At 38.3% G+C, this 15,760-nt stretch overlaps 1 protein-coding gene across 1 annotated transcript; it reads right to left on the reverse strand.

Moving 5' to 3' along the window:
* Positions 1-327: 327 nt before the first annotated feature.
* On the reverse strand, positions 328-15,039 carry DIO2 (iodothyronine deiodinase 2). The gene is given in 3 exon segments (XM_045451747.1): positions 328-5,430; positions 5,433-6,003; positions 14,052-15,039. Coding segments are annotated over 3 exon segments (816 nt in total). The 5' UTR covers positions 14,274-15,039; the 3' UTR covers positions 328-5,407.
* Positions 15,040-15,760: the final 721 nt, after the last annotated feature.

Below are 15,760 nucleotides of genomic sequence, written 5' to 3' on the forward strand. Positions count from 1 at the left end.
AGCACTTAAAAAACCTGGGGTATAAATTTAACAAAGTAAAAGTTTGCTCCATGATCTCAATAAGGCCCTTCCATGAATTGTGTGTGACTTGTTCACAAATATGGAAAGTATCTGAAGATTTTCTTCTAACTTGTCTTAATTTCCTTGAAGACTCTGGCACACAGCATGAGATTAAAATAACCTGGCATTGTGGGAGTCTTTACCCACAAATACCAAGGAATAAATATTAGAATGATGGATTCTCTTTCCCTTGTCAACCATGAATGTGTTCCAGCCAGGAGCAAGGTCTAGAGAGTAATTTAAAAATAAACAAACAGAACCAAAGAGTAACTTTATTCTTTTATTCAAAATTTATTAAAATACAAGAACAAATTTTAAAAGCACACGTACCACTCAGCACCAATATAATAACACTCTTTCTACTGATAATCTCCAAAGCATTTCTGTTTCTGCAACTGAGAAGCAGAGAAATACACACATGCATTCTTACCACATTTACCCAGTGCCCATAGCATCATGCCCCAAATATTCTCCTTGCTAGGAAGACAAAGACGGGCAGAGGAAAACTAATGTGACTACATCCAACCACTAACTGAGTCAGTGACTCTTTCATCAGTAGTTATCATTTGCACACTGGTCACCTCTGCACATCCCAATCTCCCTCTCCAGGTGCCCGACTGCTTGGGCTAGTGATATAGTCTGGTGATAATGTGATGCAAAAGAAAATGAAACTGGCCAACATTCCCTACCCAATTTCTTTTAATTGCTTTGGTTATAAAGTACTGGATACTTATGTCTTCACACTCTCTCATCCTAACACACATAAAAAGTACATGGGCCAGTGACATAGTCTGGAGAAGGCTTGAGAGATTTTTTAATTTATTTCCCACCCCCTTCTGTGGGCTTCTTTCATTTATGTGTTTACCTGTTTGCTTTTGGGGGGGGGAGCCCAAATAGTGACTACATTTAACATCTCCTTGGTCCTTGAGATCTCCCCAGTAAATAGTAAATAAACTCCCTAGAGCTCTGGTACTGCTGCCTAAGATGGGCAGCAAACCCTGACTTGCATGGGCAGGTTTTTTTTGGATATCTGTACATGTTTGCTTTCTATTGTATCAGACTCACCTTAGAACAGAGCTGGGTCTCTTAAGTCAGAGACCTTGCTTCCAGTGCTAGCCAGAACATAAGGCATTAAGAAGTGGCCCAATGTTTGGCTCTTCCTAAAGTCATTCACTGACACCTAGCAGCCCTCTTCCAATGGTGAGAATTATCTTTTCAAACCTTCCCAAATCAATAGACCAAATTTACAGGACCTCGTTCTTCCAGGTTAGCAACTTCCTGGCTTTCCCAGGCCCTACTACCTTCTTTCACAGAGGACCTCAAGATACTACGAAGAGATTGCAAATCACCAAGGCAGAAATTGATACTTATACCCCATTCTGGATGTACATATGAAGACTAAGTTTGGATTCTATTTTTAAGATAAAGGAGAAAGTAGGGAGAAAGTTGGAATATAACTAAAATTTTTTTTTGATCTGATTTTTGGCAATATCGTTTTAAGTTCCTGGAATTAGAATTCTCCACTGCTGAGAGACATGACATTGGACATGTTCTGAAAAGCTCTAAATGCTAGAGAGGTTTTCATGAACCCTTCAATGGGACAGTAATTGGTATCTACATTTCCCCCTTTGCAGGAGCCATATGATTCTAATTAAGCTTATTTTTCAAACCATCAGTCAGATTTACAGAATGGGAAGTCCTGTACATCAGTGCATTCCTTTTGCTGTGGACATAACCCACAGGACATGCTAAGAACACCTGTGTCCAGCTGGAAGTTCTCCCAAAGGCATAGATATTGTCTTTAATATGCCCCTCTGGTAATTTATGCAGCAAGGCAGTACCCACACATGACCTCAACATATTAACATATTTCATATTTTTTTTTATTCAAGAGCCCAAATAGTGAAATACACTCCAGGCAAAATCAAAGACAGCAGGATTTTCTTCTTTCCTTGGTTATAGAATAGGCATTTTCTGCTTAACAGCAAGAAAATTTAAATAAATAGACCATTTAGAACTTGATATTACCAAAAATCAAGGGTAAATTCTATAAACAAGGTGAAGACATAGTACCAAAGATCCAAAACATGAATATAAAAAGTCATATAAGTTAAATGGCTTCACTTTAGCTATACAAAGAGCAGTTACTAGTCTGCCTCTGAGGAGGTCAGTTACATTTTAATATCTATATCAAACATTTGAACATCATTGTGCAGGCATCTCATTCATGCCCATTCAATAAAGTCATGTTGATTCCACTATTTTCTCTAAGCAATAAAATAAAGTAAGTTTGAATAGTTCCAAGACATAAGTCTTTCAAACACTAAATGTTTGAGTAAATCCAGATGCTATGATAATATCTAAAATTGCTTGGAAACTATTTCAATAATAGATATGCTAACTCAGTTTAAAAGGCTAAACTGATAGCTCCATGTAAACATAGCCTATGGGCGGGGGGGAATGTTTAGGTACTAAGAAGAACTCAAAGTTTGTATATATATATATGAATAACAATTGTTCAAAGGAACATACTTTATAAAAGAGAAGATAGGGTGGGGTGGGTATTGACAATCTAATACTTTCTCTGAGCATACCAGCTAAGCACTGATTCTCCTCTACCTCAAATAATGAGTTCTTGTTATGTTCCTAAAGATACATCATAGGAAATCATAAAAAATCATGTTGAGATAAATAGGTTACATAACTCTGGTAACACCAAGCCATTCTACATACTGTAGGATTCCTGAGCTTTGTCAATTCACTTTCTTCATTGGCCCCTAACTGCCTTTCTTCCAGAAAGTCTTCTATGTTCTATTGAACATATCTTTTTCCCTGATATTCAGCCTATGCCTTGTGTATTTACTTCCACTGCTTCATTTCTCCATTGGAGTATCCTCGTGGAGAGGAATTGTACACACACAACCTTCTCTTTCCTTAAAAATATATCACGACTGGGTGCTTTTTCCATCATCCTTTTACCCAGACAACTAGCACTGCCTTAGCCAAATCTCATCCCCCCACCAGCTTCTCTAACATCCTGTTCCATTATTGTACATGTAGAACAAAGGGGAAGTTTAAGGACAACAGAGTGAGTGTGCTGCAACCAAGTTTTCATTTTACTTTTCTAGGGGACCACATAATCTTAACACCATTTTAAAGATAAAATACAATGGGGCCCACTGATCATTCTGGAGTGTAGAGTTTAACAATTGAGAAGTCTGAAATAATCTATTCTCCATGTGATTTTCCAGAAATATATTAGATGATGCCACATTTTCAAAATTTGCTTTGTTTCTTTGTGGGTGTGTTTTATAGACTTTAAGACACTGGAAAGCTTAAATGTTGCTGTAAAACACAATCATCAGTTAAAATAATGTATTAGTATCTAAACAATAAACTAGTGATAGGACTGATATATCGCTCCAGCTTTTTTTGTTTTTAATGTACTTTTGGTTCTTACACACTCAGTTCCCACCTTTTTCTCATTTCAGAGGCAACTAGTTTCAGAAGATATTTTCAACTTGAGATTTTTTTCTATTACTTTTATTTTATGATTCAATTATTAATGGAATGGTCATAAGAACCTTTGATTGTACATTCAATACAACCATATACCGTGATTTGACAGCATCCTCAAATTTACAGTAAAAATTTATGATATAAAATTAGTTGGTCTATTCTTTGGGGGTTATGATATTTAGCTATTACTTACATTACAGGTAAAACTATAGTATCTTTAAAGAGAAATATGGTGTGTGTGTATATATATATATATACACACGTGTGTGTGTATATGTGTGTGTATATATATATATATATACATATATATATATACACACATATCATTATAATAATGTACAATTGAGGCCTTAGATTACCAGACCTCAGCTAATTGGAACAAAGGAAGACCCCAGTCCAAATTCAAATGGAAATGGAAATTCCATTTCACCAAATTCCATGCCACTGAGGGTAGCCTTATATCAAAGCCTCCAAAATTACTAATGAGAATTTTCTCAAACTAACTTTGCCTTCCTCTATTTTGCAGCTGAAGAAATCTTGTTTGTTCGCACCTATTATTCATTATAGTTCACCTACTTTGGGAGAACAGTGCCACAGCGGAATGGCCAGGGCACCTACCTCCCACAGCAGCTAAGAATATATTTTATTTATATATAAATAAAGAAAGAGCTGAGTCCAGCTCAGCATTCAGAGAACACCATTATGGAGGTTAAGACTAAGAACGAGTGGGGCCACATCATAATTGTAGGAATGGAGAGGGACAGACCAGTACCACTGGATCTATTGGTTTTACATTTAATCAGTATCACAGGGCATAATTAATCAACTGAAAATATACATACCACAAACATGTTTCAAAAAGTATTTCTACCAAAAAATTCTCATAATTACAAATAATGAAGTGTGTTTTTTTTTTTCCCTCTTTCAATCCCCCTTTCTCCCTTAGTTCAGGAGTATATGATAAATATATTGATTTCATATGTATATTCTCAATGCTAATTATAGTTGAGCTGCTTCTTTTTCTGGCCCATGTATGTTTTATGTTTCAATGTTTCGGTGGCTAACAAATTAGTCCCACTCTCCACAGCTTCAAAGTGAAACTCTGTGAAGCCTCCTCATCTTTCTGCATCCTTTCCTAGCTTGTCAATTTGATTTTCTTCTAGTACTTTCCCACCTGCCTAAAAAGTAACCCTCAGATTTCAGATAATCTAACCCTCCAGGGATCATTCTTGATATCTACCAATACATCTGTGAGTTCTGGGATATTTAGACTGGCAGAGAGCACCAGATGGCTAGAAACTAAAACAGCAAAAACTACTTGAACATTGTTAAACACAAAGTCCCAAGCACAAGGACTGGACTCAAGGATTCATCATAAGTAAATATTTGGGAATTTTCCAGTTGGGCTCTATCCATGCTGAATAAAGCCTAGGCAATACCCCTTATACTAACAAGGATAATAGTTCCCTAACGTAGTAGTTATTCAGGTAAGTCTGTTCTTCAGGTCCCAAAGCTTCCATCAGCTGTATTACTTCTTTCCCAAGGCAGATGAACACATGTTGAAACAGGGTTTCTTCCTCTACATCTTGGGATCTTTTTACTCAGGGCTTTTCACTAGGAAGAGATGTGATGGGGCTACTATTTAGCCAAATGCCATTTGAGTGGTAAAAGAAGTATGGAGATGTTAGAAGCTTATGTTCTTCTGACACGTAAATTCCTGTCTTTCAGGGAGACAATGAGACTCAGTTGAAATAGTGGATTCAGTTCTTAGTTTCCTTTCCTTTACATAATTAAAAAAAAAAAAAAAAGCTCTTTTACAATCATACCTTCAACCAGCTAATCTAGATTTCATCTTTTGCTGAAATTCTTCTCCAGCCAACGCCGGACTTCTTGAAGGTTGTAGTAGAAGGGCCCCTTTCCTCCTAGATAAGCAATTTTCTGTCTCTGCACAATACACACACGTTCAAAGGCTACACCATAAGCTACATTGGCATTATTGTCCATGCGGTCAGCCACAACTCGGCACTGGGGTGGCAAGGAGAAATGCTCCAGAAGCTGGTGGGCTGCTGCACATCGGTCTTCTTGGTTCCGGTGCTTCTTCACTTCAAAAGACAAAGAAGAATCACCAGGCACTGCCCAACCATCTGAAGGATGAGCCTCATCAATGTAGACCAACAGGAAGTCAGCCACTGATGAGAACTCTTCCACCAGTTTGCTGAAGGCTGGCAGCTGGCTAGTAAAAGGAGGTCAAGTGGCTGAGCCAAAATTGACCACCAGTGGACGCTCAGGGCTGGCAAAGTCAAGAAGGTGGCACTCGCCTCCATCAACTATCTTCACCTGGGCACCATTTCTACTGTTGTCACCTCCTTCAGAATTAGAGACATGTACCACACTGGAATTGGGGGCATCTTCACCCAATTTCACCTGATGGTGAAAAAAAGAAAAAGGGAGAGAATACCATATGAAACGCATTGTCACTCCAATTCACTCTATACAAAACCAACCAGCTCTAATACAATGTGGGATTTCCTTCATAGGATATGATAAATATATATTGATTTGAGTAAAGAAGCATCATGGCTGGTAATGTAAAGAATGGCCCTAAAGAGTAAGTCTTTTTCATTCTGTATAGTCATTGAAGGTAATTATTTTCATCATTGAAGTCACCACATTCAAAGAACCATTGAAGGCACCACTCTTTTCATAATTATGTTGAGGCTGGTATTCTTTACTAGCTTAGTCTGCTGTCAATGCTGAGCACACATTATACAACAAATGATTAATTGACTTAATTTTAAAAGTTAAAAGTGAATAGTCTACTTTAAATGAAATTGTCAGAGCTGTGGGGGTTAGGTACCTCTTTTTTGTATTCCCACTTCTGAATTCTAAAATACTCAGGAAAGACCTTTATATTCTTGCATGATGCTAATTTACTTAATCTCCACCAATGGACAATGATACCAATGGGCTCAATTCTTGGACAGAGCTAGAAATCTGAGGTCCACCATTTACTAGAAGGGCTACTCCCACTTCACCTCTTCAGTGCTTCAGTTTTTCCATCTGTAAAATGCTGATAATAATGCCTGTCTTCTTCAGACAGTTATAAGGGCTACAACATAAGAAAATGAGCTCTTGTAAACTATAAATCATTGTGTGAGTATAGGTTCCATTATTAAATGCCACCCAAATATATGAAACAGCATATCATCTTTCTGGGAAACTCTATGTTAAAAAAAAAAAAAAAGACTATCCTCAGAAGTAATTTGATCTCTTCTCAGGATGATGTCCTTCCTAGAGGTTTCTTGAGCTACCACTTACTTTTGGGTTCCCATAACCCAAAAGTAATGGAAATGAGTTCATTTCCATTAAACAAATGAAATAGAAACATAGAATTATTCCAGAATTATTTTAATTCCTCATTTTTCATGGGTTTTTGTTTTGTTTTCCTGTTTTTATCTAGGAAATCACAAACCATTTACTTTTCTATCATACATTCTATTAACAAGCTCCTCTGAATTTTAAAATACTCAGGCAGGTATAAAAGAAGGTATAGAAGAAAATTGTTCCGCATGCCCCTTTGCAAGTGGTTTAAATAGCTGAACACAGAATGAAGGAAAGTTTGCTGGCCTTTGGATCTGTAAATTGATAATAAAAAGCTTGCAACATAAAAGAACCAATTACTTCAGTTTGAATTAACACAATCGGATCTTCCCCTAGTATGGTTTAATCAAAGCCAATAACACTACGGACAACTTACGACAGCCCGGTTGATTTTTATACGCTATACTTAATATTACAAAACACTCCCAACTGGATCGACTTATTTCCCTCATATAAATACAGCCACATATAACACTGTTAGTAATTGAAGTCACTTAGAAGTAAATTGTTAAAGACTCAACAATCCAAACTGATGTAAAATACTCAAGGGCTTTCATTCAGAAGCTTCTATCTAATGTGAATGCATAACTCATTTTAACTGTAGAGAAAGAAGGAAAGAAGTTCTTTCTCTCCCTTCTGAAAAATCCTAGCAATGCAGATTTGAAACAATACTATTAGTTTTCTAAAAATCTTAAAATAACAATCTTCTTTCTTAGAAAAGGAAGTTGTTGGTATTATTTAAATAAGTACATTTGTTTTTAGTTACTATCAGGGAGAAAGTTACTTTGTTTATATTAATTTTCTTGGTTAATTTGCAAGTTACCCTAGATGGAGAAATCTTATAAACCACTTTCAGCTGGGTTATTTTATATGAGGTAAAATAACACCTCACACATCTCTGAGGTATGAAAATATGCTTAAAATTTAAAGATACACACTTTATAGGTATTATATATCTTTTAACCTACCTTCTCATTAGATTTTTCCCACTTAAACTATCAGTAACAGCTCTAGAAGGGCTGCTTTCAATGATACTGTGTTGTGTTCCTCAACATACTGTGATATAAAGATCTGAATGCATTCACTCTAAATCCATTAAATGCTGTAGTGACTTCTTGTGAAGTCAACAACCTATTCACAGAAGAAAAGTCATCTCTAGACTACAGACTTATAGGTTCTTGGTAGGTGGAAACAACCATCTGGTTTTTGGAGTCATGTTAAAGACCTCTGATGCCCCTGACTCTCACCCAAGCAGAACTGCTGATTTTGCATTATTCCTGATTATTCAACTGAATAATCTCATCTGATGCTTCTGTCACAGGTGGCTCTCATATTACCTGTAGTTAATTTTCTTAGAAAATTAAAGCACCTTCTCCTTCCTCTTAGTGACAATGTCTATAGTTCAGCCACATAATTCTTTTCAAAGTACAGACTTAGAAAATTTCAAACAAGTACAATACCTTCACTCTCAAATTAAAAATTAGAAAAGTTACCAAATACATAATGCTTTTGTGTGTGTGTGTGTGTGTGTGTGTGTGTGTGTGTAGTGCCAAGGGCAGCACTGGCATTTTATTAAGCTGGAAATTTTGTTGAATGAATTAGTAAATGAACGATAGCTATTATAATCCTAGGGGTCAGTGAAGAATTTTACACTTAATATTAACCTAGACCTGCAATGAACATAATTATGTTTGGGTGATGGATATGTTCACTGAGTCAGATAATTCAGAAATATGAATCCTGGAGCCCTATTGTAGAGTTCTGCCATAATCAACACCGAATACTGTTGATCTGCTCTTGATTATCTTGGCTCCCAATGTATGAAATCAAAGAAGCCAATTCTTTTTATTTTGCTCTGCAGCCATGGGACCCTACTGCAGATTGGAATGTCATAAACAGCATGTTCATGAAGATGACTAGGTTAGAGAAAATGCATAGGTAAGACTAAAGATATTAATAAAACTACATGGGGAGAAAAACCCCACACCCATTATTTGTAAGTCTCAGTGTGAGTAGACCAGTAGTCTACTTTTATAAACATCATATACTAATCATAAAATTTGTCCATCTTTGCTAAAACCTGCTGATGACACTTTAGCAACAATAAAGAAAAAAAACTTCAGAAATTAAAAAAAAAAATGGAAGTTCATTTTAAACAAACAAAAATAAATCTTTTAAAAGGACATTACTGTCCTTTCTCAATTGCCATTTGAGACCAATATCATTTCTCATCTTCCCATTTGATCTCCGTGAAAATTAAATTCCTATTATGAACAGAGTTTCAAGTGGAGAATTTCTTGGTTTGCTCAGTTATATGCCCTGCTGAGATGGAATGGGAGAATCACCATTGTCTTCAATGATGGAAGATTCTTTGCTTTCCCCAGGAGCAAAGCATTCCTTGACAAAGAGCCAAAATGATGAAGAAAATAAAGTTGGTCCCATAATAACATTTAGGCTGCAGGAAAGAAGCTCAACAAAAACAAGTTATCCCCTGGTACTCTCGAACTTTGTTTTAATTTCCCACAGTGGCACAGAAAGTCTCCTGGCCACAAGTTACCTATCATCTTAATTTCTCCTTCTTAGAGGGTTTGTGTTTGGTTTTTGTCCTTAATGAGACATATTTGCCAAAGAGGCATTCAAAAGGCATTTTTTACTCTTGCGGAAGAGTAATTAGGTCGGTACCTCTTTCCCTGCCAGCATTAGCTGCTCTAAAGAGAACCCTGCCCAGTATTTAATGCCCAAACACAAGAAGCATCATTTCCACTAATTGGTCTTGAAGTTCCGATGTTCCCAAAGGGTCCCTTTATTTTCCAAGGATCAGAAAGGACATACGTAAAATGTAATATCGTCATCACTGACTTTATCTCTCTCATCTGCGCTATTACAGTTGTCCTTCCCTATGTTTGTGTAATCAACATCAACACAACACCAACAAGGGAGTAAATAAAGGGCTTCATTTTTATAACACATGACCTCTCCAGGCAGAATGCAAATGTTGTGATAGCCATATTTATAAATATGAACAAGAGGGTAAATATATGGCCTATAAATTTGATTCCTTTGATGATAGGATTCCTTTTACTGACAATGTTCAGTGCATGGGGAAAAGGATAATACTGCTTTAGCATGTGGACTCTGAAATGCAGGGCAAGGGGAAAAAAGAACCATTCATCAGGCAGAAGCTGGAAATAGAGCATATACTACTAACCTTGTTTTTTTTTTTCCTCTTTTCCACAGACTTAGAAAGGCTTCTGGACAAAATATCACCTCATCTCATGATAGGAAATAAGGCAAATGATAAAAATGGGGGTTGGGTGTGTGGCAGAACAATATTTACACATCCTTCTTGCTACACAAAAGCCCTAGGATGGCTTTATTAACCATCAAGAAATTTCAAATTCTTTGACATAATGACCAGGCTACATCAGTGTCCTTACAAACATGGCCAAACAATGATTAAACAGTAATTTACCCAGGTACATTCCAACTGGCCAAATAAACCAGAGTTGAAGAATGAGCTACTGACTCTTTCCTCCAAGTTCAACTCCTCTCTGGTCCTTCTGTTTTCGGTGCATGCCTTGAAAATGCAGCTCTAAGCTGTATCATTTCCTAGTGTTTTATCCAAGTGATGGATAAACTCTGGATGGGGCCTCCTTTGTGTTCTTTTGAGAATGTTTCTCTCTTAAGAGAGCTATTTTCCATTGTAGAAACTAGTGTCAAAAGGCTGGAGGTGAATGAAGAGGAGGAGGATGTTAGAGACCCTTTCAAAACCAAAATTATATGTTCAAATGAATATGTTTTCTGTATTTCTACCGCAATACTAACTGCATAGAAATTAAACTGCTTGTCAACATCTATACTGTGTGTTTACTTTTACACTTCATTTAGGTAGGAGCCCAGTTCCCAGACAGGAGAGTTTGCTTATTGGTTGCATTTTCGAGTCTTGCAGTGCTAGTACAAGGATGCAGTGTTAGATGCAATGACACAGATTAGGAAAACTTAAATAACAAACATCTGTTATTCACCTCTGTCCGTCACAAGTTTCCGTAGACTTTTTTTCCATCAAAACCCATGCATGGAACTCCCTATAACCAAGAGCAAATTATCTTTAAAGGTTCCACTCTGGAATTAATTTTAAATTCCATTCAACATTTTAATGAAGAAGGGTTGTTTTTATTTTGTTCTATTTTAATTTGTTTGTCACCCCCTCCAGGAGCCAAATACAGGGATAACACTTTTACTGCACTTTCTTTAACTATCTCCCCAAATATCTGACCTTCAACGAGGGGAATTAGAAATGACATGCCTTGTGTATGGCAGGTGTGCAAACCCCTCCTCCCAGAAATCTCTGCTTCTGAGGGTGGCGGCCTTGAAATAACGTAAGTCGGCATTGTGAAATACCATGGTGCCACCTCACACAAAACTTCCTCCAGTGTGGCTCTGGAAATGGCCACACCCAAAGACAGCCTCACAGATGAAAACAGCAGTCAGGGAAGTCATTCAACTTGTTTTAGAGATTCTGAGTGACCCTCAAATGCCACGACAGCTACCACCACCCTTGTCATACTTGGGAGACAGAGGAGACCTAAATTCAGTGCAAGCTGTGTTCACAACGTTTCTATTCATTGTACACCCAGTCCAGTCTTGTCTCTGGATATATGGGTTCCTGGTTTGCTCCTTCTCATGGTATCTATTATATAAATCATAAAAAGCAAACATAATAACATCAGCTATGAACTTGGTCACTAATCAAATCAATAGAAACAATACAGGAGAAGAATACATAAACCATATGCAAAAAAAGAAAAAAAAAGAAAAATCACTTGTCCTTGTCAATTTCTTGGAATACAATTAACAAAATATTGCTACATAATGGAATGCTATATATCAGTGAAAAAATAAACAATCAAGTTTATTGAAGACATTTGTTTGCTTTTCCTTCTTTATTTCAATAAGCTGCTTGATAGGAAAAACAATGTCACTTAATATTTGTGGGTAACAGCACAGCCCCCATGTTTTATGTGAGATATCTATGTAAGCACATATTCATATATAAAATTCTCCTGAGAAGTGACTTTTCTTTTATAGGCAAATGTTAATTATCTTTCAAAAAAGTAAGAGTTTAATATGCTGAGTTCAAGCCATTGGCATCTCCATTTTGTCTTCCTAACACCTACAAAATACAGAGTAGATGAGGGAACTTCCTAATTCATAATGTGCCTGACATACTTGTGTGTTCTCCACCTTCTTCCAAATTCTTTACTCCCATGTCAAAACATAAAAAATTCACATTCAGTGATACTTTTGTGGGAGTGAAATGGTCATCTCAGTATCTCCCTCCATCATCTCCCCTTTGCCCAACATGCATGTTATAATGGAGATTATATGATTAGAACTTTAAGCATTGTTTCATATCATCAAAAAGGAATTTTCACTTACTAACAAGAGTTCTTACTATTCTCTGGCCTTTAGGACAGATGCAGGTTGCTTTCAACAAGAAAGATGTGTGTTGTAGTAAACCTTCCTGAATTCACAATGAATATTTCCTTCTTGAATATTTAATTTTCAGTGGAACAAACCTACTCTGGATTCTTTGTGACTAGAAGCTACTCCTTTTCCTTTCCTCATGCACAGATTTATTTTTCTAGGGTTGATTTATGGGGGAGTCTTCCCTTCCTCTTCTTTGATTCTGAGTTTTCATCCTGCTTCTGTGTTGCTGTTTGTCTACAATGTACCACTTCATTGCCTTCCATATGCCTCTCAAATTCCCTTCCCTGCCATCTTGGACGAGGTCCCCCAGTACAGTTGGGGAAAACCAAGACTGTCTACTTTGACAGCAACTTTTGCCAAGTGAGTCCATTCTTAAGCCCAGAGATCAGCAGGAGTCACGTGGGCATAGGCAGAGGTGCCAACTGACAAAGGACCAGTGCCAAAATGCCCCCCGTTGGCCCTTGAGATCGGAGTTGAGGATGTCCTACCAACATCTCCAAGCAGCCAAAAGGCAAGTCTTAGAAACAAACATCACCAGGTCTGGTTTTGAGAAGCAGCCCTGGGATGTGTGTTCTGCAGCTGAGTGAGGCCACTGCTCCGGTGCTCAAGGCATGTGTTGTAACAGTTTTGAGACTGTAATGAACCATAGACTTATCTGCTCTTTCTAGGATAACTTTTTTACTTTTGAGAAGGCAAATGTGGTTTCCCCATACAAAGTCTGGATTTCTGACAGCTAGTGCATAGCTCTTTCTATTGCAAATTGGTATCTAGTGACCCAGGACTCATTGCCTTATAACCACTTCAAAAGGGTTCAAATCAAATAAGCCATGGGGATGAAAAGTATAGCACAATATAGTCAATAAGTTTGTAATAACTTTGTATGGTGACAGATGGTAACCATATTTTTCATGGTGAACATTTCCTAATGTACATAATTGTCAAATCACCATGTTGTACACCTGTACATTGTATGTCAACTATCCTTCAATTAAAACAACGTCCACCTAGAGGAGGACGCTGCACACAGGGCTGCTTTCGTTAACTCTTACCTCTACCAGAAACAAGGGGGCTTTTATGCCAAATCTTACCCGCCGTGACCATTTTGTTAAGGCTTGCTAACTCTAAGGGTTCTGAGGAGCATTTTCTTTTTTCCCTCGCTTTTCAGTGCCCAGCACTGAACTGTCTTTCCTAGCGCACCCCAGCCTTTCATCAAGCAAAACATCAAAATCCAAGTTTGTTACAAGAGCAGGTTAAAGGCAGCGGTCTCCTCCCCTCCCCCAACATTTTCTGACTTTTCCCAAAGTTACTCCTCGGGCACAAATACCCTCTCTTCCAAAATTGCAGCAAGACATTAATGGCTCTTACTAGAAAGCGTCTTTACTAGGTGGCACAGAGTCATAACAGCTTAATACCTGTCATCCCCAAATCTAACCTGTGTGACAGGTGTGGAAGGCACAGGTAGGGGCTCCCTTGAGCGTAACACCAGGAGCCTAGATAGCGCGCCACGATCCCAGCCCGATGCTCCCCAGGGCCTGCGGTCCCTCGCTCGCCAGCCCCTGCCCCTGCTGACCGGGGGAGAAGCCCCTGTCGGGGCAGCTCACCTGCTTGTAGGCATCGAGGAGGAAGCTCTTCCAGATGCAGCGCATTCCCTCTGAGGTCAGCATGCGCCTCCACTCCCCGCGAGTGGACTTGGAGCGGCTCAGCAGCAGCACCACGTGCTTGAGGAGAATGACCGAGTCATAGAGTGCCAGGAAGAGGCAGTTGGAGAAAAAAACTGGCAGAATTTGCAGTGTGATCAGCAAGTCTACGCTGAGGATGCCCATCTTCTCTGCCTCCCAGTCAGTTCCCTTGTGCGCTCTGGTTCCCCTTCACCCTCTTATTTAAAAGGGGGGTGGTGATAGAGGGGGTGGGGGAGATAAAGGGGAAGGCCGGGGTGGGGGGAGAAGGAGAAAAACTAAATTAAAAGGAAGCCCAAGTTGTCTCCTCTTTCAAAGAAGCAGAAATGGCAAGACCAAGTCCAGTCTCTGCAGCCCAGCAGTTGGAGTGTGCCCATCAATTCATTCAATTCGGAGCTGCTGCTTTTTTTTTTTTTTTTTTTTTCAGGATTTAAGATGTTAAAAAAACAAAAACAAAAAAAAAAACCCACAAAAAACAAAAAACAACCCACACACAAACTGGCGTCCCCGTCCCTAATCCAGTCACCCCTCTCAGAGTCGGTGACAGACAGGCAGCTCTACTTTCATTTCTAAGCACCTATGAGACTGTGGCAGAGATTGCAAAATTTTCTTTAGCTTTTCATTGTCTCTAATGTTCAGAAACGTAGCCCGTTTCTTTCTGGAGTTGCCAGAGTTTTAAAAATGTGCTTGAAGGGTAGTTTTTCCCCTTCTTTACTCCGTTTGACACACACTTTCTGTTCTCCTTCTCCCAGCCTGTCTCTCTCTCCCTTCCCCAGGAGCGACTGACTCTTCTCTTCCTCACTCGCTCTGCCTTTTCCTTCGTGCTATCTGTCTGTGGTGCAAAGTGCCTCTCTCTCTCTCTCTCTGCAGCCCAGTGAGTCTCCCTGAAGCCTTTTATACATTCCCTGGCTAATTGCTGCAATAGAGAAATGAAAGCCTAATCTTGGTAAAGATCTTGACGTCATTGAGAAAGAGGGCTTTACTTTGGCCAGAACTGCAGTGAATAGAAAAGCAAAACTCGACAACTTTTTTTTTTTTTTTTAGGAGGGGGGGGGGGGGTAGAGGGACAGTGGAATTTTGCTTTGTGATTTAAAGAGAGGGAGAGAGGGAGAAAAAATTAATACCTTTGCCAGTTTTCAGGAAATACTTCCAGATTTTGGGAAAAGTAATTTAATGTAACGTGCAGATTGATAGGGAAACACTCTCTCCTCTGATTATTATTATTGTTATCGTTCATTTATGAGGGGTTTTGGAAGGAAAGGATTCTGGAAAGCAGGTAGATCAAGAGGAAAAGTCCTCATGGAAGGTCTTTGCTCTAGTTCTTGGAAGATGTATATGCTTACATTTGGTCTTTATACCTTTCTACTCTGACAGTCTCTCGTCAGGTTTGTGACCTAGGTTCTTTAAATATTTTTGAGTCATGATCTTATTTAAGAAAATTCAAAGTTCTGAGGTGGAAACTTTTAATCTCTTTGAGTACCATCACAGCATTTCTCTAAAGCTTCTTGCAGAAAATTAATACAAGTTTTCAATTTTACTGAAATTTCCAATGCAAAAAAAAAAAAAAAAAAAAGAAGAAGAAAAAAGAAAGAAAAATAAAAAAGAAAAAGAAAGAAAAATCTTCCACACAGACA

Source organism: Leopardus geoffroyi, chromosome B3 (genome assembly GCF_018350155.1).
Source record: "Leopardus geoffroyi isolate Oge1 chromosome B3, O.geoffroyi_Oge1_pat1.0, whole genome shotgun sequence".
Taxonomy (NCBI): Eukaryota; Metazoa; Chordata; class Mammalia; order Carnivora; family Felidae; genus Leopardus; species Leopardus geoffroyi.